We start from the raw sequence: 23706 nt of genomic DNA, 5'->3' as shown, positions 1-23706 counted from the left end.
GAATTAATTATATAGTCTTATTGACGATTTTCGTTGATCGTATTGACATTTAGGGATTAATGATCTAAGCCCTTAATTTGAATATCTAATGGCTATTATTTAGTTGTAGTTAGCAATTAAGTTATTAGTTAGCAATATAACACTCCCCTTATAATATTATTATAAAGAAAAGAGGAAAAAAGACTAGCTTAAGAGAAAAAATAAAAATTATGTTCCAAAAAATAGAAAATGGAGAGAATTGATTATACACATTATATTGCATTAGTATAAAGAAAAGAGGAAAAAAAGACTAGGATAAATTAAATAGAAAAAAGGGAGTTCTGATGCCAGAGGATTTGAACTTGGAAAACTGGATTACAAGACACCAAGGCAAACCAACTGCGGCAAAGACATTACACATATATTGTTGTTTGCATATATTATACTACATACTAAATCGGAAATTTGATGGGGAACCAAGGGCTTGGTTCCCCCTTGCCCCTGCGTGGCTTCGCTACTAGTACGAAGCATGCATTTCCGGTCGACTATCAAAACAAAAAAATTCAGTCTGAGAAAATATCCAGGAAACTAAGTAGCATGTTTTGACAAATTTAATACCACACAAAACATGACAAACAGAAAAGCATTTTTCTCTTCAACACAAATTCACTATGAAAATTGAGAATAAAACTCGAATTCACTATGAAAATTGAGAATAAAACTCCCTCCTCGATAATATGATAAGATGATCTAAAGATGTCTGCTCAAAACATAATCACAATAGCCCAGCGCGCCGTAGAGCATCCTCGAATGCTTCCCGACTATTCCAAGGAGCCACCTGCATTGAAAAGGATCACAATCATACACAGAGTCATCAAACTATTATCTACAAAAGTTATAAACAAGTCAAAATCAAGGCAAATTATGTGGATTTTTTTTACCTCAGTAATCTGAGAGTTGAAGTGTTTCTCAATCTTGTCCATAATCATATCATCGCTGTCAAGACAAAGCAAGTTGAACACAGCACCTGTCCAGCACAAAATACAAGTTTTATCCAGCAGGTTAATCAAAATCATGCTTCAAACCGAAATAATCGGGCTAAAACACACAAAAAGTTTTTGAATCGTGAGTATTGTTTCAGATCCTTAAAAGTTCCAAGCAAATACCAATTCAGATGATGAAATGACAAATAGTCAGCCACACACATCAAATGGGTTAACAAGCAAATATTGACACTAACAACCACAACAGTCCTCCATTCTAGTAACTACCCCAGGATTTACACTGCATGATTGAAGTCAAAGGGCATGCCAAATCAACCAACACAAGAAAACAATGTTTTAACAATGAAATACCTTTGCGGCCAAAGCGCCCAGCTCTACCAACCCGGTGCAAGTAAACCTCATTGTCAGGCTCAGAATAACGACCATATTGCACGGGAAGATCAAAATTGATAACCAAATTAACCTACACAAATATAATATGGAATTATTATATCAGGTTAAGATCCAAGTTAAGTAAAGAACTGCTATTATAATACACGTTGAAGCAAAATAGCAAAAGAGATGAGCAGTAGCAGCACCTGGCTCTGGTCAAAACCTCGAGCAAGAACATCAGTTGCGATTAGAACTTGGGTCAGACCTTCTTTGAACTCTTTTATGATTTTGTCCCTGTCCTCTATATTCAGAGCACCTTGAATCGTAGTCACCTCATAGCCAAGTTTGACCAAAGCTTGGTGCAACATAGATGCAGCATTCCTGGATTTGACAAAGACAATTGTCTGCCCCACTTTCTCTCCAAGTTCAAGTATTTGGTCTTTAATCACCATGATCTTTGAAAGCTCGTCAGGACAATGAACCTTGTACTGTTTTACAGACTCCAGAGATAGTTCTTCCTTTTTGACAAACATTTGGTTAGGTTGTCCTTTAAAGATCTCTCCAGCTATTTTGGATGAAAAGTCCTTCACATCATCATCAAAGGTAGCCGAGAATAACAGGACCTGAACAATATTCCACAACACAAAAAAAGTTTAAAATATAATTCAGTCGACAACGAATATTGATCTGACTCTGAGATTAAATAATTTCCATTTTCTGTATCATATAGCTCCTAGATATTCCTTCACTTCGGTAACAATGTCCCTCACACCAAATATGACAAATAGATGGCAGCATATGACCAGATTGCATAACGTGTAACAAAATTAGGTATGATACACGTGGAAATATATAATTAAAAAATGAAGTAAAAGATTCATACTGAAGTAGAGAGATAAAATTGACAAGGAACATCTTCTGGGCACTTGCATTATGTATTATACCCTATACTAATAACTATAACTCCAAATTCAGTAAGCAATGCAAAGTGGTTTAAACGCATCATGTCTAAAAGCAAAAGAGAAGTACATTCATAAAAACATGATTATTTTGTACACTAAACAACCAACCTGGCAATTGGAACTGGATTTAGCAATAGCCTTCATTATCCTGATTGATTCATCTCGGAATCCACTCTGCATATGATAATAAATTCACTCAATAAACTTATAATATGAGATATTATATGCTTCACGAATTACAAATCAGAATATACGCAATACAGTAAACTTAACTTCATCAGGGAACCATAACACAAAATACTTTATGCATAAAAGATTATTTCTCAATTTATGATCCATCCGTTTATTTGGATGCATTAGAAATGGATCCAGGAGTGCACGTGTCATTAATTTGCATGGGATATAATTAGACAGATAATTTCCCTGTACCACAGCACAGACCAACATACAAGACCAGGCATTGACATGTATAGATTGACCTAATTTACCAAGATAGTCAATTGGGTGGAAGAATCTAAGTGAAAAATGGAGTATACAGGTCAACCAAAAGAAAAAAGAAAAAGCATGTGACTACACAAACGTTACATACAGTACACCAAAATAAAAGGTAATTGTGCAATTAACAGTATAACACCATACGAACAAAAACTCAATAAGAACAGGCAAATGAAATCGCACAACTCACCATTGCCAACATGTGGTCTGCCTCATCAAACACAAGAATCTTCATTTTACTCAAACCCAATTTCTTGTGCTGCAACCATTTAGAGATTGTGCCTGGTGTGCCGATGATTACTTGCGCTGTAATAGGTGGCCTCTTTTGTATTGGGATGTAGTTTGCTTGATCAGATGGTAAGGCTAGTTCTGAGGTTATCCCAGTGAACTTCCCCATCTTCAGAAGCACTTCCATATTCTGCACAATTTAATCAGTGTTGCTCAAAGACCATAACATAAATATGAAACAAGTCTGGGTTGCAATAATTACATAATTATAAGCACTTGATTGAATTAATTAAGTAGAAGACACAACTATGCAGCCACAGCAAAACAACAGTCTTTTTTCACCCTCTTTAGCTTTTCCCAAACAACTATGACCATTGATTAGCAAAAAGCAAGCAAAGGAAAATATTGATTAATAGTGATTGGAGACGAGTCCACACTCAATCTTGCAAGGAGTTTTTCACCCTCTTTAGCTTTTCCCAAACAAAATATAGACCTATATGAATCCCCCAGCCAAACAAAAAGGCTATAACCATAGACTAGCAAAAATTCCTAAGTTATACAAGCAAGCAAAACAAACCTGAATGGCTAATTCCCTGGTGGGGCAAATACAGAGAGCCTGAGGTTCACGGACATTCGGATCAACTCGGCTCAACATACCAAGGACGAAGCAAGTGGTCTTCCCGGATCCATTATGAGCTTGAGCTATTAAATTCTTGTAAGGAGGAGTTAAGATCATGGGTAAACTGATAGCCTGAATCTTGCTAGGTTGCTCAAACTTCATCTCAACATAAAGCCCCTTCAGCAATTCAGGTGACAAGTTCAAGTCTTCGAATCTCTTAGCTGAGTTATATGGAGTGTCCCCGGACGCAACCTATGATTTAACTCAAAAAGCAGGAAATCAAAATCCCAATTAAAACCCTACAATTATCTTCGATTGCAAAATCACAATAAAAACCTAGTCCTAAAGCTTAAATCAATAAAATCGAGGACAAATTATAGGCAAAAAGTAGAGAGAAAGGTAGAAAATTACCGCTTCTATGGTGGAATCGTCGGGATTAGTGAGGGCGAGTGGACCTTGTTTGGACTCGTCGACAACCAAAGAGTCCAATTTGATATCCGTAGCCGGCGAGGCGTCGTTTTGCTTCTCCGCAGCCGCCTCCTCATCAGCGACATCCGCCCACGACTTCGTCTCCGGCGGGGTAATGGTGGCGTTGGTAGATGAGCTACTACTCACGCTGTCAGCCATGGAAGGAGAAACAACAATCTATACTAATATAATGTGAGATATACAATCCAACTAAAATAAATCAAAGTTTCAGAAATTGAGAAGGAGGAATAGCTGACCGGCGAGAATCCGGCGAGGAAAGGCGGTGGGGCGGCGGAGTATAGTATAATTGAGAGTTGAATTCTATTACTATTTGGAAAAGTTTATAATAAAATACTGTTGCATCTAATAAGAGTAATATATGGCGTACAGCGTACAAATTATGCTATGCATTTGCTACTTTTTTAATTTAAAATTTCATACATTGTTTTAACTATAAAATAAGTACTATAAAACAATTGAAAATAATTATTAATATGTTCACAAAATTTAAGTTAATAGCCACCCTTCATTATCTATGTAGGCCACACGTGATATTATATAAAAAAACGTATATTCCATATACAGAGATAAATATAAAAGTCAGGCTATTAATTTAAATTTTGTTGATACATTATTAATAATTTTTAATTCTTTTTCTACTTTTTTTGATAGCATATAAAATTATAAGGAAAATTTAAAATAATAAAATAAAATAGCAAAAAAGTATGTATAATTGTACGAATATAGTATTACTCCTATTGGATACAATATTATACAATTGGGGGTATGTATATGATGTAAGTACAAAATATTTTGAATTTTTTTTTATAATTTAAAGTAATAATTAATTTAGATTTTATATTTATTAGTTTCCAGGTGTATTTATGTATAGTTGGAAGTTGGAACATGACTTTTTTAAATATTCACTTGTCAAATAATTATTTGTTGGACATACCAACTCATTATGCCGAATAGTATATCTAGGCTAGGCAATTTTTTCTCATTACACTAGTCGCTAGAGTTTAATTTGCCTTTTATTTGGGTAAAATTAAAATTTTATTTTTATTATAATGTCTCTTCTTTGAATTAATTCACAAGTTAAATAGCAACACAAAGATTCAATATTTTCAATTTTCATCCTATATTTATCCAATTAACATAATTAATATATTTTAATTAGTTTCAAATTTAATATATTTTGATCAATATTCAATTCATTAAAGATGAGATATATCAAGATTTGTTAAATAAAATAAGAAATGCGGGCTTCGTGTCAATATAAGCTCGGATGAATGTTTTTTCGTTGTTGTTTGGTAGACAAGAAATTATCAAGATTTTGTATTAATAAATCATAATAAATGAGTCCGTAGAAAATTTTTGGGACCTAGGAGTTGTTGTTACTTTTTGGTAGATGTAAAAGAGATGAAATTAAGTAAAAATCGAAGTCGTTTGGGGCCGGGAGAATTAAAGTTGGCGGGGGGGAAAAGGGAATGGACCCCAACGGTTTTTTTAAAAGGGTCTTATTGATGGAAAAGCGTCAATTGCAGGGGGATCCCCAAGGGATGGGGCCCCAAATATATAAAGGCTCAACATTGAAAAATAAGATAGTCACTTCTAAACTTTTTTTCCCAAGCTCTTGTTTTTTTTCCCTTATTTCCCCCCTTTCCCAAATTTTCCCTCTTTTCCCTTTTTGTGCACTTGGAGATGGAGTGATTGGCCAACGTGGTTCTCATCGTTGTTTTGTTGCGTAAACCGCCTTGTAAAAGCGAAGAAAAATTTTACTTTGCTTTGTTTAGTTTGCTTTGGGTTTAAAGTACTTTTTGGGTTTTTAATTTTTGTAACTCTAGTTTTAATTTTTGATCTTTTGGATTTAAACCCTTTTTGTTTTTGGAAGTTTATTTTGGGTTTTTTGTTGGATATCTCGAGTTGGTTTTTTCGCTTGTTACTTTGGGTCTTTTTTATTGTTGGATGTTTGGGGCGAGATTTGTTGGTTCATTGGGAGGTTGTGGATTTACGTATGGAGATGTTTGGATTTGTAGAATCGTGGTGGTTTGAGTTGGAGTTTTGTAGACCCGGTTTTTTGAAAAATTTGCATGTTATGGCTATTTCTTTGTTTTTGCATCCTTTAGGTCCGATGCATAGATCTGTTAGTTTAGGCTTTAATTTCTCATTTTAAGTTTAAATTTGAAGTTTGCTTTCTTTTTTCATGGTGTTTAATTTGTTTTTTTCCTTTTCCCCCGGTTTTGTTTCCCGGAAGAAAAAGTTTTTGGTGTTAAAACCCAAATGGCTTTTGTGGTATTTTTACGAAATCTATTTTTTGTTTTTGGCATCTTTTCCATACCCGGTATTTTAAAGGAAACTTTCCCCTTTTTTTTTATACTTGTCGCCCCAAATTGGGAAACCCGTTTATTTAAAAAGTTAACCCCGGGTTGTCTTGGAACTTTAAAATATCTGTTTCTCTAATCACCCATGTTTCGTTCTCTTTTCTTAGCCCCGTTAGGTAGAGTAAATTTTTCCCCAATCTCTCGGCCCCATAGTTTTAAGTTCTCGACCCACAAAATTCCCGTAAAGACCCCCCCTTTTTCCCAAAACATCCTCAAATGCAGTTTCTTTTAAACATTCGTCCTCGTGGGATCGACCCTTTTTCCCCCGGGGTTTTTGGGTTGTAGTATAGTGGGTTGAGGTTTTGAAGAAATAGAGTGCTCCAAAAACCCCCTGTTTGATATTTTCATGATCTTCCTCGGAACCCAAATTCGAATCCTCTGGACCTGTTAGATCGAGTGAGATAACAAAACCACACTGCACGTTTCATAAGTCTTCAAATGGCGTCGTTGTCAGGGATGCATGGTGTTATTTGTGTGTTTGCGAATGTTTTGGTGTAAATAGTTTACTTATTATGTTTTCTTTTGTTTCTTTTTCTTTTTATAAACGGGGCCCCGGGGGTTGGGTTTTGGAACAACTCCCGGTTGGAGAAGCCCCCGGACTAGTTGGGGGGCCCAAAAGGGGTATTCCCTTTTTGGATGGGGCACAACGGGGATCTAGTTCACACAATTCGGAGAGCGATGAAAAATTGGCTTCGTCGGTTAAGAAGGAACCAAAGTGGGCCCCCAAAAAAGGGGAGGGAAAGCGTTGAAGATATGGCCAACGGGGCGACAGCGCCCCGGGAGATTGGCTCGCTCTTTCCCCAATCTAGATCGAAGGCACCGGGGCTATCGTCTCCCCCGGGCCCCGGAGGCGATTGACTTTAAAACTAATGTTTGGGCATTCTACTCGATTTCTTGGGTCGGAGGAATGAATGCCCATACAAATTTTCCCCAACGAATTGGGTAAACGGGTATTCGGGAAAGGGGCCCCAAACGTAAAAACATCCTCAAATGCAGTTTCGTAACACATTCGTCCTCGTGGGATCGATCATTTACTTCCATGTGCTAGTTGTAGTATAGTTGGTTGAGGTTTTGAAGAAATAGAGTGCATCCAACGACCCATGTCTGATAGTTTCATGATCTTCTAGCCTCTGAAGTCTAGTCGAATCCTCTGGACCCGTTAGATCGAGTGAGATAACAAAACCGCACTGCACGTTTCATAAGTCTTCACATATCTTTGTATTTTAAGGAAAAAATTGCGGGCTCAAATGGGCCATAGAGAAAACCACGGGCTGACATAATAGAATAACTATGATATCAAACACTTAAAAATAGTCATATAAGTATCTATATCTAGGCATTAATAATTTAAAACAAAAATATTTTGAAATGCTAAAACTTAATACGCACTAACCAATAAGAGCATTATAGCACCACAATGGGGCGGATGATTTGTCTGCTACTGCAGGTGGGCGAACGAAACTCGCCCGATGGTCACTCTCGAGACATAGTCCGCGGCCTTAAGGTCAGACGATCATTGTCTAACCCATTTCGGGAGTCCGGACGATAATTTCGAATTTTAAGTTTTTTTTTCCACTATATATATCACCATTTTTACTTCATTCTCATACATTTCATACCACTCTTCTCTCTCAATAGTAATTCAAGGATAAATCCTGGCAGTTTCCTAAACCCAAATAGCCTTGATGGAACGCTGATCGGCGGTGCCTGATGGCAGGGTCATGCACCTGACAAATTTCGACTATTCGATACACTGGGTTCTGTGGAGTCCAAGTGGGATCCGACCACCCAGTACACAACGACATGGAGCCGATCCCCAAAACCCAGTCAAGAAAGAAGAAGGTGAAGGCGAAAGCCAAGAAGTTGCTGCCTGTGCAGATCAACGAACAATACGCCCCAGGGAGGCATTACACCGATGATGAGACCATGCTTTCTGACGAAGTGTTGTTGATATATGGAGGACTCAATCTACTCCAACAACTAGAGACAAGTCGTGTACTGCGAGCGTGTTGAGGGTATATCCCTTAACAAGAACATAGAACAAACAAAGGAAGTTGTGGTAGCAAAGTCTATCGATCAACCGAGAATTGAGATTGAAATAAAGTGCGAAAAAAGCATAAAAGAAAATATGGATAATTTGATATTTCTTGAATGATTCAAATGAATAACAACGTTCCTATTTATAATGCTAGAACCTTATTTAATGAACAAGAAATAATCCTAAGCATACATAGAAAGATATGGTAAATCATTATTGGACTAAATAATAGAGATAGGAGATATTATTGAAGAAATGCTCGTATCAACTCCCCACGGTTGAAATTCACCTAGTCTTCAAGGTGGAAACTAAGAAGCAATGAAGAGTGTCGAGGAATCTTCCTAGGTCAAATAGGCAATAGCGGACTAACGCGACAGACGAGCCGCTAGCCGGTGGCTAGGGCGTGCGTTCGTCCGCTATTGCGGATTTGCGGTTGCTCTAAGAGTTAAGACATGTGAAAAAGACGTACTATTTGCTATGACAAAAGATTCGTCTAATAACATGCATTTTTATGTAGTAGCACTGCAATTTAGAAAGATTATCAGTCGTTTGTCATCTATCTGGCAATGACACACGTCTGCTTTAAAAGCTCGAGATCAATAGGAGTACAATAAAAATCACATATAAATGAAATTGGGCAGCTATAAGAACGTGCAAATACCAACGCATCTATAATTTATAGATAATTTCAATTATAAAACTAATTTTGAATATAATACTAACAAATTTTGAAATTTGTAAAAATCTATTAGCAATATTCTATTAAAGACTATAAGCCAAAAGATTTAGAAATCCTGGAACTTCGCAATACGAAATGTAAATATGTGGAGTACTATAATTTACACAAAAGAAAATTAAACTTAACTAATTAAAGTCATGCACACTCCCAAAAACATTTTTATATTCAAGATGATGTTTTCTATAAATAAATGACTATAAATGGAAATTGGATCTAATTTATGAGTTATGACCCATCATCCAAAATAAGTACTTTGGTTTCAAAATAATACTTCCTCTCCTCGTCTGCGAAATAAAATTATATTCTACTGAACTGTATACGACCCCAATTAAAATTTCCATTTTGCTTTTTTAAAAATAGATGATGAGATTACGCTCATTTAGGTGGAATAGAGTTTAAGGGAACAAAGAAACTATGCATGTTTCATTGCACGCAACGTTATCGTTAAAAATGGTTGCTTAAACCATGACCCCTTCAACAAACTCTCCAAAACTAGACAAAAAGCATAAACTGAAATTTATTTTTGTGAGATGCTGTTTAGAACTGCTATGGATGACAAATTCAATCTACTTTTTTGCAACAGACAGAAACCAATTGGTGCACTAAAGATGATGGATTATACTACTCATGTAAGTGGCACACCATAGCACATTGTGCACAACATAATTATGACAAATATAATGTTTGAATACATAAAAGAAATCATTACTTTCCGTTTACTTACCACATACCTCCATAAATAGTCCCTGTATTTTTCATCAATTTTGAAAGGAAAGAAGAAATGGTATCAAGAATATGCATATTTTTTGCTGGTACGATTTCAGTGGTGTTATCAGTTGTTGGTGGAGACCCTCTTGTTCCTGCGCTTTGCATCTTCGGTGATTCCGTGGTTGATGTGGGAAACAACAACAATCTTTTAACGTTGATCAAAGCAGACTTCCTTCCCTATGGGAGAGACTATATCACTCATGCCCCGACCGGAAGGTTCTGCAACGGAAAGCTCGCCATCGACTTCATCGGTAACTTAATTTGTTTATTTATTTATTTTTTTGCTACTTTGATTGAAAATTTAAAATATATGCTTAGCCATTACCAAGCTAATGGTGTAAAGACTAATTGCTTGAATGTTGAATGATAAAAAGGGCTGAAATTGATATTCTTTAAGTTCTTTAAAAAGAGAGACTATTTGTTTGGAAAAGAATAGGGTTAATTGGAAACAATTAGAAAAGGAGCATAAGCATATTCTTCCTCCGTTTCTTATTAATTGAAACACTTATTTTCGACACATAGATTAAGGAAAAAAAGGATTAGTGTGTTAGGTGGATGAAATAAAGTTAGAGAGATGATAAAGTAACTCTACAACAAAAAAACAGCTAAAGACTCTTTTCAATGCTATTAAGGACGCTAATTTGTGTGTCACAACCAATGTTTCATAAAGTGTCCTTATTGTTTGTGTCCCAACTAAAATTAGGAGACACAAACACAAACAGCGTCTTTAAAAAAAAACAAAAGATTATGATAATTTATCCTCAATTTAGGGACATTTTCTTTTGTGTTCTCAATTATGGTTATTTTTAAAAAGTTTCAAATGCCAATAACAGCGTCTCAATTATCTTGGAACTACCTATAGTGAAAAAATAACTCAATTAACAAAGGAAGTACTGGTATTTATTTAAAAGAAGTTTCCTAATTTCTAATTGAAAGTTTGTTCTTCCTTTTCTTTAAAAAAGGCACTAGTAATATTTTTTTAAAGGCACTAGTAATATATTTTCTGCGTCCGTCCGTGATATTGTTGCAGCCGACTACCTCGGTTTCAGCTCGTATCCCCCGGCGTATCTCAGCAAAGAAGCCACCGGGGTCCTGAGCGGCGTCAACCTGGCGTCGGCTGCTTCCGGTTACTACGAAACAACAGCCCAACTATATGTAAGCAGTAGTTTTACATTAAGTAAGTTGGTATAGCACAAAAGAAGTTATTTATGGTTAAGTTTGCAGAGGGCTGTAACATTGACGCAGCAGCTGCAAAACTACAAGGAATGGCAGAGCAAGGTGGTGAAGATGGTGGGGAAGAGCAAAGGCGATGCCATATTCTCAGGAGGAATCCACCTGTTGAGCGCAGGCAGCAGTGATTTTATACAGAATTACTACATTAATCCTTTGCTCAACACCGTCTATTCTCCCGAACAATTCTCCCACCTTCTGCTGCGATCCTACTCTTCCTTCATACAGGTACGTGCATTTAAAATGACACGAAAATTAATGCACAATTGATAAAATAAGAAAAAAAGAAAATAATAATTAAAGCAGTGTTATTGAATAGTGGAACCCACGTATTAGTAATGATGGGTCACAGTGGTACATGTTGTAAATAAATTGATATATATGGATAATGAGTTGACAACAACTTTTCATAAATGGAAATGCTCATATTATTATGGAATGGGGCAAGTAATTAATAATTTGTGGTTGGTGATGGGAGACAGAATCTGTACAAACTCGGAGCGAGGAGAATCGGAGTGACAAGCCTACCGCCAGTGGGGTGCTTGCCCGCGGCAATAACGTTATTTGGAGGAGGGAGCAATGAGTGCGTGGCGAGGCTCAACAAGGACGCCGTATTGTTCAACCAGAAATTGAACTCCGCGTCTGAGAATCTAAAGGCCAGCTTGTTTGGCCTCAAACTCGTGGTCTTCGACATCTACCAGCCTCTGCTGGACATGATTACCAACCCCGGCGACAGCGGTACGTAGTGCTATTACTAGCATTACGAATGAATGAATGAATTTGATGCGATGAACGGTTTAATTAATTGCAGGATTGTTTGAAGCGAGGAGAGCATGTTGTGGAACAGGGACAGTAGAAACATCGATTCTGTGCAATTCAAGATCGTTGGGAACGTGCTCCAACGCCACGGGGTATGTGTTCTGGGATGGATTTCACCCTTCCGAAGCTGCTAATGAGATATTGGCGCAGGCTCTTCTACAACAGGGATTTGAACTTATCTCTTAGTTTACACAATATTCCCCAAACCCAATAATCATTTTCATGCTTGTGTTGCTTTTGCTCTTTCTCAATAACACTATCAATCTTAGTTATAATTATATGATTGCTTCCACCATGCGCTACTCAAAAGCCACAGCTGTCACACATCTTTAATCGATTCATCATAATTCATTATTCACCAACCTTATTACTACCTCTGTCCATGCCATTAGAAATATGCATTTGACTACATAGATTTAAAAAAATAAAAAATAAAGCGGATTAAAAAAGTCATTGAAATATGAATTATCACTTTTATATATTAATTTTATAATAAAATGTGAGTATAGTATAATTTATTAGGGACGGAAGAAGTACAATTTAAAATATCAAGCAATAGTATTGTGATTTGGTAAAACTTTTATAGTAAGTAATATAAAAAAAAATTATTGAAAATGGTCTTCAAGCAATAGTATTGTGATTTGGTAAAACTTTTATAGTAAGTAATATATAAAAAATTATTGAAAATGGTCTTCATAAAGCGTATTGCGGAATTGAGTTTTCGACATAAATTTATAATGCAAAATACTGGAGTGGCTATCCACCGTATAGCATATCTAGGTTAATAATTAAAACTAAAAGTTTGAGAGCCATGCTGAATTATGAGCATCCGCATTTTTACTTCATTTTTTATTTTTTACTTAATAAATAATACTCACAATCCACAATTCTCTCATTTAACTACATATGATTTCTCCTTATTTTATTTTTTTCTGTTCTTTTATCTTGTAGTAGTATTTATTCGAAAAATTCGATTTTGGGTAAAATATTGAAATAAAATGTTCCATAATTTTTTTAATATTCTAAAAATGATAATGACGTCAACAAAGTTGACCTCTTTTGACAAAAAAGACCATTGAAAATGAGAAATTTTAGAATATAAGTCTCAAAATTTGTTGACCTTTCCGGATTTAAGATTAAATTTACTGATATTTCAAAATATGTGATCAAGACACACGAATTTTTCAATAAAATATGCAGTGTAATGAAACAAGTTAATACTCTATATGAGTAAGTTTTCTGGTCTACTTGTAGTATCAGTTACTCTCCCAAATATTGCCCCACTTTGACTCGGCATGGATTTTAAGAAATGTAATGAAAAGTGAGTTGAAAAAGTTAGTGAAATGTGGGTCCTACTTTTATATATTTCCTCCGTCCCATAGAAATTGACCATTTGGGACGAGCATGTGTTTTAATGTGTAATTGGTAAAGTAAGAGAGAAAGAGAAAAAACTGTTGAAATTGTGTAGTGGATTGTGAGACTCATAAATGATAAATTAAAAGAGGAGGATAAAAAGTTTGCCATAAATGGATAATGACTATTTCTATGAGACGGACAAAAAATGAAATATGGCCTATTTCTGTGAGACGGGTGAGTATTAGTTTTATAATAAAATGTGAGTATGAATGAGTTGATGGAATATGGACCCACTACCAAAAATGATAAAAGGTGAAATGGGATAAATTTTGTGCGACGGATGAAAATAGAAAAATGAGATAAACTTTTGAAGACGGAGGAAGTACTTGATTTAAAAATAGATATGGATTCAGTTTTAGTGCTGAATTATCCTCTTTTAGCTCATTCATTCAACCTAAGCCCATAAACTTTTGGGTTGTTAGATTCAGTTCACACTATTCATATTTCAAGTTCTGTAAGCAACTGGGCCAGATTATCAAACAAAGAGCATCCCCACATCTTATTCACACATAGAAATAAAAATAAAAATAAAAATAAAAATAAAAATAAAAATAAAAATAAAAATAAAAATAAAAATAAAAATAAAAATAAAAATAAAAATAAAATCAATTATTCACCATTTTAATTTTTTTAATTGATCGAGACCCAGTCAATTACAGATACGTTAGAAATGAATTGAAGTTTGATTAAACTGAAGCCCGGCACAAAAACCTAACCCAGTACTTAAACAACTATTCGACTATCAAATGTTAATCAGCTAAAATACTATATGCAACAAAAAATCTTAGAAGTCAAACTGTATTCGATACTTGTGTGCCATCATTTTAGGTATGTTCGGTATTCCAAGTATATATTATACGACCCTCCTCAAAATACTGAATCTAATTAACTACTCCCTCCGTTCCATAGTAATAGAGGCATTTCATTTTGCGTCGTTTTGAAAAAATAATTATAAATAGTTAAAGTGAAGAAAAAGTAAAGTAAAAGAGATAATATTGTAGATAAAACTCTTCTCTACATTATTCTTTCTCTTAATTTACTCTCTCTCCACTTTAACTATTTATTATCATTTTTTCAAAACGAGGGCAGAAAATGAAATGCATGTGGAACAGAGGGAGTATTAATTAATACTCCCTCCGTACACGAATAAGAGTCCTGTTTTTTCATTTTGGTCCGTCCACGAATAAGAGCCCTGATTCATAATTACCATAAATGGTAAAAAGACCTCATATTCCACTAACTCATTCCACTCACATATCATTTAAAATTAATATATACAAGTGAGACCCTTATTCCACTAACTTTCTTCCATCTACTTTTCTTAACATTTCTTAAAACCCGCGCCATTTAGAAATGAGACTCTTAATCGTGAATGAAGGGAGTATTATTATACAAGTAAGAGTCAATTAATTAATTGACTGATGTTTGTCATCGACATCTATAGACGTCCACGCTACGTTGATGTCGCGCGAACCCCCACTATCACTCAAACACCTCAATCAAGAATCATGGAATTATTTAATTAATGTACATTTTGATTTACTAATATTTACTATATGAAATTATTCGCTCGAGACGTTAAACAATTTCATAGTCAGAGTAGTGAGTAATTATTAGTATAATAGTGTAAAATGTATGCTTACTTGAAGAATACAATGCCATAATTCATCTCATTAAACCAATTACTCCTTTAATTCAATATTTTCTGTAGTGCTACCCTTGCCACAAGTTATATTAGACCAAACAGTTTACACTATGCAATCTAGGTGTTCAATTATACCGACAAAACATTTACTCATAATGCTTGTCTACTTATAGCACAAATTAATGCACGATAAATAATATTTACTTCTATATTATAAATCAATTGGAGTATATATTCCGAATAAAATTTTATTTGTTATGATTAAGTACTGAAAACTTTACTTTTATATAGGAGTAGTATTAATCTTTTGAAGAGAATCAAAGCACTGTTATTTTACAATTACTATGTTTAGTTCATCAGTTGCCAATTTGGTGGTGGCAATTGCTATTTAAGAATTGATATGTTTGGGTGTGAGTACGGCCTATCTATAATTTCTAGATGTGTATTTTATTAAATAATATAAATACACGAAATGAAAATGTATGTTAGGCATTTTTATCGCGTAGCAATTATTATTTATATTCCCAGCCCAAGAAACCATTCGATTCCAAGAAATATATGCGGTTGCACATGCTCAGATTGCTGATGCAACCAACCAAATTGTAGTTTTGGCAAACACTATATATATTCAACAATTTCCGGCGATATTTCTGCATATAATGATGTATGCTATCTAAAATTAGTAATGATACAACAAATACTTTTAAAACGCCTCAACAAACAAAAAAACAAAATAGTTAAATAAACAAAGGAATATTTCCTTCACAACCAAACCAAATAGTATCAAACTCAAACCATGTAAAATTAGGACAAAATGAAATAACAGACTTGTAGTAGTTTTTTAACTAGGGATGGAAAATTTCCCTTCGTCCATGAAAAATATAAGCATTTGGTTGAATACGAGTTTTAATGCATAATTGATAAAGTAAAAGAGAGATTAAATAATGATAGTGGAAGTAGTATTAATAGAGAATGTGTCCATATTATTAGTAAGTGTAGTTGAATTTCCGAAATTTGAAAATTCATAATTTTCTACGATAGTAGTATTAATAGAGAGTGAGTCCATATTATTAGTAGTGTAGTTGAATTTTCAAAATTTGAAAGTTCATAATGACGAAGCCTGTACTGTACTAGTTCTATTTACAAACTAAAATAAAATCTGCATCATTTGCATATTCCTTTGGGACAAGTAAACGATTCTTTCATTTTATTACTATCACATCTCTTGTGCACTGTTGTTTTGTTACTACTAGTTTGAAGAATTATAGTACTAAACGAAAGACTTAATCTTGACTAAATTTCATGCGAATGCAATGAAATTTACCTACTGATCAATATACCTAGTTTACATTTTAAACTATTTAACTATTAGTACATCAAATTCACACCAAAAATGGATTCTTCTGCCATTAATCCAGGAAGTAAATAGTCTGCAGAATAACTATAACTGTAGATGGGGAGTATATAGAATCACTAGAACTGACTAGAAACAGAGTACTGTAGAATAGATAAGCCAAAGTAGAACTCATAACTTTCAGATCATTTAAAAAAAAAGGTAACACTATTGCATATAGTAGTTTTATTGCGAATTAGAAAATAAAAATAGAAAATTTACAGAAAAAGTGGGTTTAAGTATGCCATGTACAAATTACGCAAGTCGGCACTCGGCAGAGTTCCAAGAAGCCCTAGAAATAGATTCAATTAATTCTATGAAATTCACTGGGATTAGATTGACATAATTATTTTTTAGCATTACCTTTGATCATATTTAGTAGATAAACAAGAATTAAATGAGTTTTTATAAAGAAAAGAAAGAATTGAAATGAATATGTGCAAACTCCAAATGAAGCTGTTGTTTATAAGTTGATTTTCTAAAATAAATAAAAGATACTTGTATTATTAGGATAAGGAGGTGTGACATATCACGTCCTTTGTCTGGTATCTCCATCCCTATTCCCATTTTTCTTCATGTACAAACCTCTCTGTTGTAGAATATTTTCAGATCATACAATGATTGCTATGCTACCACAAAACAAAAGTATTGTACCCTAATTAATCCAAACATTGCAATTAATTACTTTTCCTAATAAATGGAGTACTATAATAAACTAAGTATTATTTTCTATGAATAAACATGTCATTTAGGAGGTCGGTATTCCACCTGTCGTCATCCTGAAAGCCGCCACGTTTTACTAAAATTAAAGAGTCATCGCATTCTTTGTTTTTATTGTATTTTTTTCTTGTTTTCCAAAACCTTAAACTCGCACGTAATTATTTGATTTAACCCACTGATAACGATTTCGCCTCTAATCAGCATACTCCTATTATTATAGTAGTACTCATAAACTTCTCGTAAATATTGAAATTTATACATCAACGTTACACGAAAGATACACTTACGAAAAATTTAAACTTTCAATTGTGTTTAATTGTACTATTTATATTTGTTAATTAATTGACATTAATGATATATACATTGCCCTTTTGTTTTCATTAATTCCACAAAATTCCATACATGAATCTTCGCATGAAAAGCCATACCGGAAATCGTACTATATACTTTGATTTCCACAAAACAACATAATTTTAATAAATTTTGTATTGATTGATGCTTTCTTAACGTGTTCTTTAATGTTTCAGTTATATAATTTCCGCTGATTAAAATCAATAATGTACTTAATTATACATGCTAAAAAACTTTTGCACATTACACTCGTAAACAGTATGTTCATCCATAAAAAAAAATTATATTTAGAAATATAGAAAAATATAATTCGATTGTATTAATAAAATTATGTTCTCATGTTGCTTACCGTCTTAGGATCCTACTATAATGCAAATTACATGTATCCTACAAACTTCACACTATAAACTGGACTATTAAATTTGTTAATTAATAGATAAATAACGTCAAATAAAAATATCAACTAACCATTTTTATTTATATTATTTGTCGGACATCAAATTACTCCTTCTAGTGGTTCAAATTATAATTTGAGGATATATGGAATTTTGCACTTGATTAACATAATCCCCGTACACGAATGAAGGACATTAGTAATTATGACGCAATCCAAATTTTCATATCACAAGTAATATAAAGAAATGAATTTAATAGAAATAGAAAAGTAAACGATCAAACAGAAAAGAATGTAATCTTATTAGCATGATATGCGACTAATTTAAAGCCTAACAGTGATTAACACTAATAATCCAAAATAGATCCCGGGACCACCCCCTCATTAAATATGATCAAAGATTTCCAAATCCCAAAATTCCAAAGAAACCCCCACGAAGAAAGAGTGCGTCACAGCTGTAGCAAAACGCAGAGGGGCAGAATCGGAAAATGGGAAAAAGACGTGATTTCTGCATGAAGACTCGAATATAAAGGCCCAAAGCTGGAGACGCTTGGCGAGATGGCGCGGTGTATTGCAGCCACCTCTCCCCAATCGTTGCTTTCCCAAGGCCTATTTTTCCTTTATACATGCATTCATTAATTAGATGCTTAATATTACAAGCAGTAGTAATTTTTTTCAAAAAGGAAACACACTAAATGCGGAGATTTTATGCAAATCATAGAGGGATTATAGAAATTCAAGAATCCAAGAAAATAATAAATATCGAGGATGGAGGGGTGCAATTCAAATTCAAGGATGTTGTCGTCGACGGCGAGGCTGCTGGGGTTTATGGTGCCGTTGCTGCTGGTTTCGGTGATGGTGGCGGTTTCCAATTCTAATTCCAATTGGATATTCGCCTCCAATTACTACCCGTGGACTTGGACCTCGTCTCTCTCCGCCGCCCGGAATTCCTCCGCCGCCGCCTTCGACGAGGCACCGGGGGAGGCTTTGGACTTGAGGCGGAGAGTGGTCGGCGGCGGGGAGGAGAGGGAGGAGGCGCTCTCCGCTGATTACACTCTCCAGCGCTCCGCTGCCGCTCCGCCGCTTGGTGTTCTAGTTGCAGAGGCCGAGCCGCCGGTAATGATTCTATTCTTTTTTAATTTTTTTTTTCTAGTTTATTTTTTATTTGTGAAATTGGGTTGAAATCTTGACTTGAGTAATATTCTTAAAATGGAAAACCCAAAAAGTTTTCACTCCCAAGCCCTCAAATTCCCCAAATCAGGCCTAATTGCACGAGATTTTGCGTTCTAATTAGGGTTGTCTAGTTCATAAATATCAGTGCAGGGGGGCATCCCATGTGATGCCTACTCTTCACTAATTCATAAATTCATAAATCCTTTTTAAGTGCATATAATTTTACAATACTTAATAAAGGAATTTGGGATTGTCAATTATAATCGGTCACACAATTCTATGATTTTTTGTTGTTCAATTTACTTCTTAATGTTACATGAATCGACACATTACGTTTGCAATTGCATTTGTAATTAAGAACGATTCAGTCTCTTTAGTTCTTTCTGTAACCTAATATGTATAAAGCATCTTAATTTCTAAGATACACTGTACATAGTGACGCTAGGCTCTTCATAGATCTAGAGAGTATGTGAGTTATATCGCTTTGAATTTTTAATTGTTTGGTTCATACATGTATTTTATTGTTAATAATAATTTATAAAGAAAGTCGAAGCATAGTGTATAGGATTTTTATAGTATAACATCATGATTCCACAATAGTATAATATTTTTATTTAAGTTAGAGTTTGTCATTAAGTTAAAATAATAAATTTACAGGGAAAGCGAATTGTGTAAGTTTTAGAATTTTTCGGAAAGAGATTTAATGTGTATAAATTTTAAATTTTTTTAGGGAAATTGTATAGTTAATTGTATGGATGCTCTGGTTAATATCAATAAACAAAATGCCGTGAACTTTGTATCTTTCACAACAGTATATTACTATGTATGACAAATAAAAAGAAAAGAAGATAAGTTGATGACTAGAATAATTGAGTAAAGTAGATGTCATTTTAGAGAACTAGGAGGGTCCATAAGAAACAGATTTAATTATTATTTATTTGATATCGACATAATGCATATTATGTAATTTGTTACGAAATTTTGTAAATTTATAGTAGTTGATAATGACATAATGCAAGCAAAAGGTGCATACTAATCGTGTAAACCCGGACTAATTGGTTATGTAGAACTTTTTAATTTAGTACTAGTACTATTTTTTTTAATGTATATGTTGATTTCATATGCTCAAGTACCAGTATTTGTAGGATCTGATAGTTAATTCTTTAGGATTTTGCAATATAATCTTGAAATGATGTGATAGGTGATTTGTATATACATATGTCATTGTCAATGTATATCATGATATAACTTAAGTTTAAAATAACATCAAATCACCAGAATTTGACATGGAAGTATTTATCCTTTCGTTAGAAGCTTAAAATTCGCAGTTAAGAAATTATTTCGGCTTGACATGTAGTGCACTGTGACTCATTCTGTTTATGTGGTTACCTAGTTTTAGAAGGTGTAATTGTTCTCCAAAAAAAAGAAGTATTGATCTTTTGTACTCCTATTAATAAGTAATGCCAATGTTGTTGTTTGTTCAACTTTTGTATAATACTGGTTTTCTTATATAGTTTCTATATTGACCATTAATCATGAAACAGAGCGATGAGACCAAAGTGGAATTAATAATAACACCGAAACAGTCGAATGTCTCTACTCTATTCAACGATACTCGTGCTCTTCCCTTGACCCCTAAAATAAGCAAAAGGTTTACCAACTTTCAAGTACTGGAGGCCAAACTTCAGAAAGCTCGAGCTGCAATTAGAAATGCAAAAAATGGAAATACATCGTCCGATCCTGACTATGTCCCTTCGGGTCCCGTTTACTGGAATCCCTCATCTTTTCACAGGTAAGTGTGGTTTGTTAATTTGGTCTATGTTTTTACATGTCCCATTAGTTTGCATTCAAATTTATGGACAACAATTTTGAATGTAGTAGGACACAACTAATATGTGTTTAATAATGTTCAGGAGCTACCTTGAGATGGAAAAGCTCTTCAAAGTGTTCATCTATAAAGAAGGGGAACAACCTATCTTTCACAATGGCCCTTGTGGAAGCATCTATTCAATGGAGGGAAATTTCATTTACAAGCTAGAAACGTCAAGCTTTCGGACGCAAAATCCCGACAAAGCTAGCGTTTACTTCCTTCCCTTTAGTGTGGTGTCAATGGTTCACTTCATCTATGACAGAGGCGCTCCTGATCATTGGCTGCCTTTGAAACAAACTGTGAAGGACTACGTCGATCTTGTAGCTGGACGATACCCGTATTGGAATCGCAGCCTCGGATCCGACCACTTCATGCTCTCTTGCCATGATTGGGTATGTCACATGTTTTTTTTCTAGCTAGCTATTTACTCCTCCATCCCGGAAAGTTTGTCACATTTTTCCATTACCGTCCGTCCCACAAAATTTGTCACATTTCGCTTTTTACTTGGTAGTGGACCCCATATTTCACTGACTCATTCTCACCCGCTTTTTATCACTAAAACTAATACTCCCTCCGTCCACGAAAATTCGTCCCGGTTTGACCGGGCACGGGTTTTAAGAAATGTAAAGTGAGTTGAAAAAGTTGGTGGATTGTGGGTCCTACTTTTAAAGTATTAGTTTTATAATAAAATGTGAGTAGGAATGAGTTAGTGGAATATGGGGTCCACTACCAAAAATGGTAAAAATGAAATGAGACAAATTTTGGGGGACGGGCGGAAATGGAAAACTGGGACAAATTTTCATGGACGGAGGGAGTATATAAAAGTAGGACGACAATCTACTAATTTTTTAACTCACTTTTTCATTGCATTTCTTAAAACCCGTATTCGATCAAAGTGTAACAAAATTTATGGGACGGAGGGAGTACAATATTTAGTATCATTGTTTAGGCTAATCACTTAAATCTTATTATGCTCTTCGTGAATCGGATCTCATAGGGGCCTGAACTTTCAAAGTCGGTACCAGAATTATTCAAGAACTCCATACGAGCTTTATGCAACGCAAACGTATCCGAAGGGTTCCAACCATCAAAAGACGTGTCGATCCCAGAGATCAACCTGCCCGGCGGCCGGACAAATGGACTAATTGGTGGGCCATCGCCTTCTAGAAGGCCGATCCTTGCCTTCTTTGCAGGAGGGCTCCACGGCCCCATTAGGCCGATCCTCCTCGAGCACTGGGAGAACAAAGATCCCGAGATTGAAGTCCACCAGTATCTCCCCAAAGGCGTCTCGTATTCAGCAATGATGCGAAAGAGCAAGTTCTGCATCTGCCCCAGCGGGTACGAGGTTGCAAGCCCACGGATGGTGGAGGCGCTGTACACGGGGTGCGTGCCCGTCCTCGTGAAGGACGGGTACGTGCCCCCTTTCAGCGACGTTCTCAACTGGAAAGCGTTCTCGGTTGAAGTCTCGGTGAAGGAGATCCCGAACCTCAAGAGGATCCTCGCAGGGATCTCGACGAGGCAGTATATAAGGATGCAGAGGCGCGGGGTGGCAGCGCGGCGGCATTTTGAGGTGAATTTGCCACCCAAAAGGTATGATGTGTTTCATATGACTCTGCATTCGATTTGGTTGAGAAGGATGAATATAAGACTGAATGGAGTTGAAGATTCATGAATGTACAGATGATGTGGAATTCAGCTTACACATTTTCAAGCATTCTTTTCTTTGTTTTTGTGGTTTATTTTGGATTGAAGTATATATAGTAGTAGTATGATCTCTAATCTTGTAAGAATGAAATGATGTTGATTTTTTTGGTTCATTATTTTTCATAATTGTAGTAGTGAGTGTCTTATAATTCTTATGTTTGTGATTTATGAAAGCAGCTTCAAATGTTTAAACTTTTTCATCGACCTGATTATGGATGTTAATGTGTTGTTTTCCATTTTTGTTTTGGATATTTTGTTTTTGCTCTTGCTCTTATTTTGGTTTCATAGGAGATTTAGGAATTTGATGAGTATTATGTTAATTTATTCAGATAAATGCACCGTGTCCAATTTTTTATGTTCAAACTTTTATCTTAGTTTTGATAACTTCAAATTTTACACTAATAATAAAATATCACTTATTATTTTCATTTTCGTTCATCCTTAAAAATTTATTACTTTTCACTCTTACCACTTACCTTTCAGTGTTACCATTTTCTTTATAGTGGATCCCACGTCCTTAAAAATTTATTACTTTTCACTCTTACCACTTACCTTTCAGTGTTACCATTTTCTTTATAGTGGATCCCACATTCTACTAATTCATTTCCGTTCATATTTTATTATTATAAAATTAATATATAAAAGTATGATTATAATTTTTTTAACCCATATAGTGGATCCCACATTCTACTAATTCATTTCCGTTCATATTTTATTATTATAAAATTAATATATAAAAGTATAATTATAATTTTAACCCATATAATGGATCCCATATTCTACTAACTCATTTCCGTTCATATTTTATTATTATAAAATTAATATATAAAAGTATGATTATAATTTTTTTAACCTATATTTTATTATATTTCTTTAAACTAGTGTCGAATCAAATGTTAATAAGAGTTACTACATTTTGTCATTTCGATATGTCC

The 23706-nt window shown here is 34.6% G+C and overlaps 3 protein-coding genes across 3 annotated transcripts; 2 read left to right on the top strand and 1 right to left on the bottom strand.

The window, feature by feature from the left end:
• Positions 1–541: 541 nt before the first annotated feature.
• On the bottom strand, positions 542–4524 carry LOC125207137 (DEAD-box ATP-dependent RNA helicase 38-like). The gene is made up of 9 exons (XM_048106355.1): positions 4385–4524; positions 4071–4304; positions 3618–3911; positions 3003–3230; positions 2426–2491; positions 1562–1978; positions 1335–1446; positions 921–1006; positions 542–817 (listed from the first exon to the last, which is right to left on the bottom strand). The coding sequence occupies exons 2-9, from the start codon at positions 4284–4286 to the stop codon at positions 755–757; spliced, it is 1482 nt and encodes a 493-aa protein (XP_047962312.1). The 5' UTR covers positions 4287–4304; positions 4385–4524; the 3' UTR covers positions 542–754.
• A 5518-nt stretch (positions 4525–10042) lies between these two features.
• Positions 10043–12400, top strand: LOC125204563 (GDSL esterase/lipase At5g03810-like). The gene is made up of 5 exons (XM_048103250.1): positions 10043–10307; positions 11087–11211; positions 11281–11514; positions 11769–12024; positions 12098–12400. Exons 1-5 carry the CDS (start codon positions 10070–10072, stop codon positions 12289–12291), a joined length of 1047 nt encoding a protein of 348 aa, XP_047959207.1. The 5' UTR covers positions 10043–10069; the 3' UTR covers positions 12292–12400.
• Positions 12401–18596: 6196 nt separating this feature from the next.
• LOC125204128 (probable glycosyltransferase At5g03795) lies at positions 18597–22971 on the top strand. Its single transcript, XM_048102691.1, has 4 exons — positions 18597–19140; positions 20742–20989; positions 21111–21459; positions 22065–22971. The coding sequence occupies exons 1-4, from the start codon at positions 18793–18795 to the stop codon at positions 22737–22739; spliced, it is 1620 nt and encodes a 539-aa protein (XP_047958648.1). The 5' UTR covers positions 18597–18792; the 3' UTR covers positions 22740–22971.
• Positions 22972–23706: the final 735 nt, after the last annotated feature.

This window comes from Salvia hispanica, chromosome 2 (genome assembly GCF_023119035.1).
Source record: "Salvia hispanica cultivar TCC Black 2014 chromosome 2, UniMelb_Shisp_WGS_1.0, whole genome shotgun sequence".
NCBI lineage: Eukaryota > Viridiplantae > Streptophyta > Magnoliopsida > Lamiales > Lamiaceae > Salvia > Salvia hispanica.
This window is presented reverse-complemented; position numbering and strand designations above follow the sequence as displayed.

What these genes read in the sequence shown, in the direction of transcription:
- LOC125207137 (XM_048106355.1), bottom strand. Translation starts at nt 4,286, where the DNA reads ATGGCTGACAGCGTGAGTAGTAGCTCATCTACCAACGCCACCATTACC. An exon ending in ACGATTCCACCATAGAAGCG is followed by an intron (nt 3,912 to 4,070) that starts GTAATTTTCTAC and finishes GTTAAATCATAG; the next exon opens with GTTGCGTCCGGGGACACTCC. An exon ending in AATCCAGTTCCAATTGCCAG is followed by an intron (nt 1,979 to 2,425) that starts GTTGGTTGTTTA and finishes AATATTGTTCAG; the next exon opens with GTCCTGTTATTCTCGGCTAC.
- LOC125204563 (XM_048103250.1), top strand. Translation starts at nt 10,070, where the DNA reads ATGGTATCAAGAATATGCATATTTTTTGCTGGTACGATTTCAGTGGTG. An exon ending in GCTCGCCATCGACTTCATCG is followed by an intron (nt 10,308 to 11,086) that starts GTAACTTAATTT and finishes ATATTGTTGCAG; the next exon opens with CCGACTACCTCGGTTTCAGC. An exon ending in TACCAACCCCGGCGACAGCG is followed by an intron (nt 12,025 to 12,097) that starts GTACGTAGTGCT and finishes AATTAATTGCAG; the next exon opens with GATTGTTTGAAGCGAGGAGA.
- LOC125204128 (XM_048102691.1), top strand. Translation starts at nt 18,793, where the DNA reads ATGGAGGGGTGCAATTCAAATTCAAGGATGTTGTCGTCGACGGCGAGG. An exon ending in AATCCCTCATCTTTTCACAG is followed by an intron (nt 20,990 to 21,110) that starts GTAAGTGTGGTT and finishes AATAATGTTCAG; the next exon opens with GAGCTACCTTGAGATGGAAA. An exon ending in TGCTCTCTTGCCATGATTGG is followed by an intron (nt 21,460 to 22,064) that starts GTATGTCACATG and finishes CGGATCTCATAG; the next exon opens with GGGCCTGAACTTTCAAAGTC.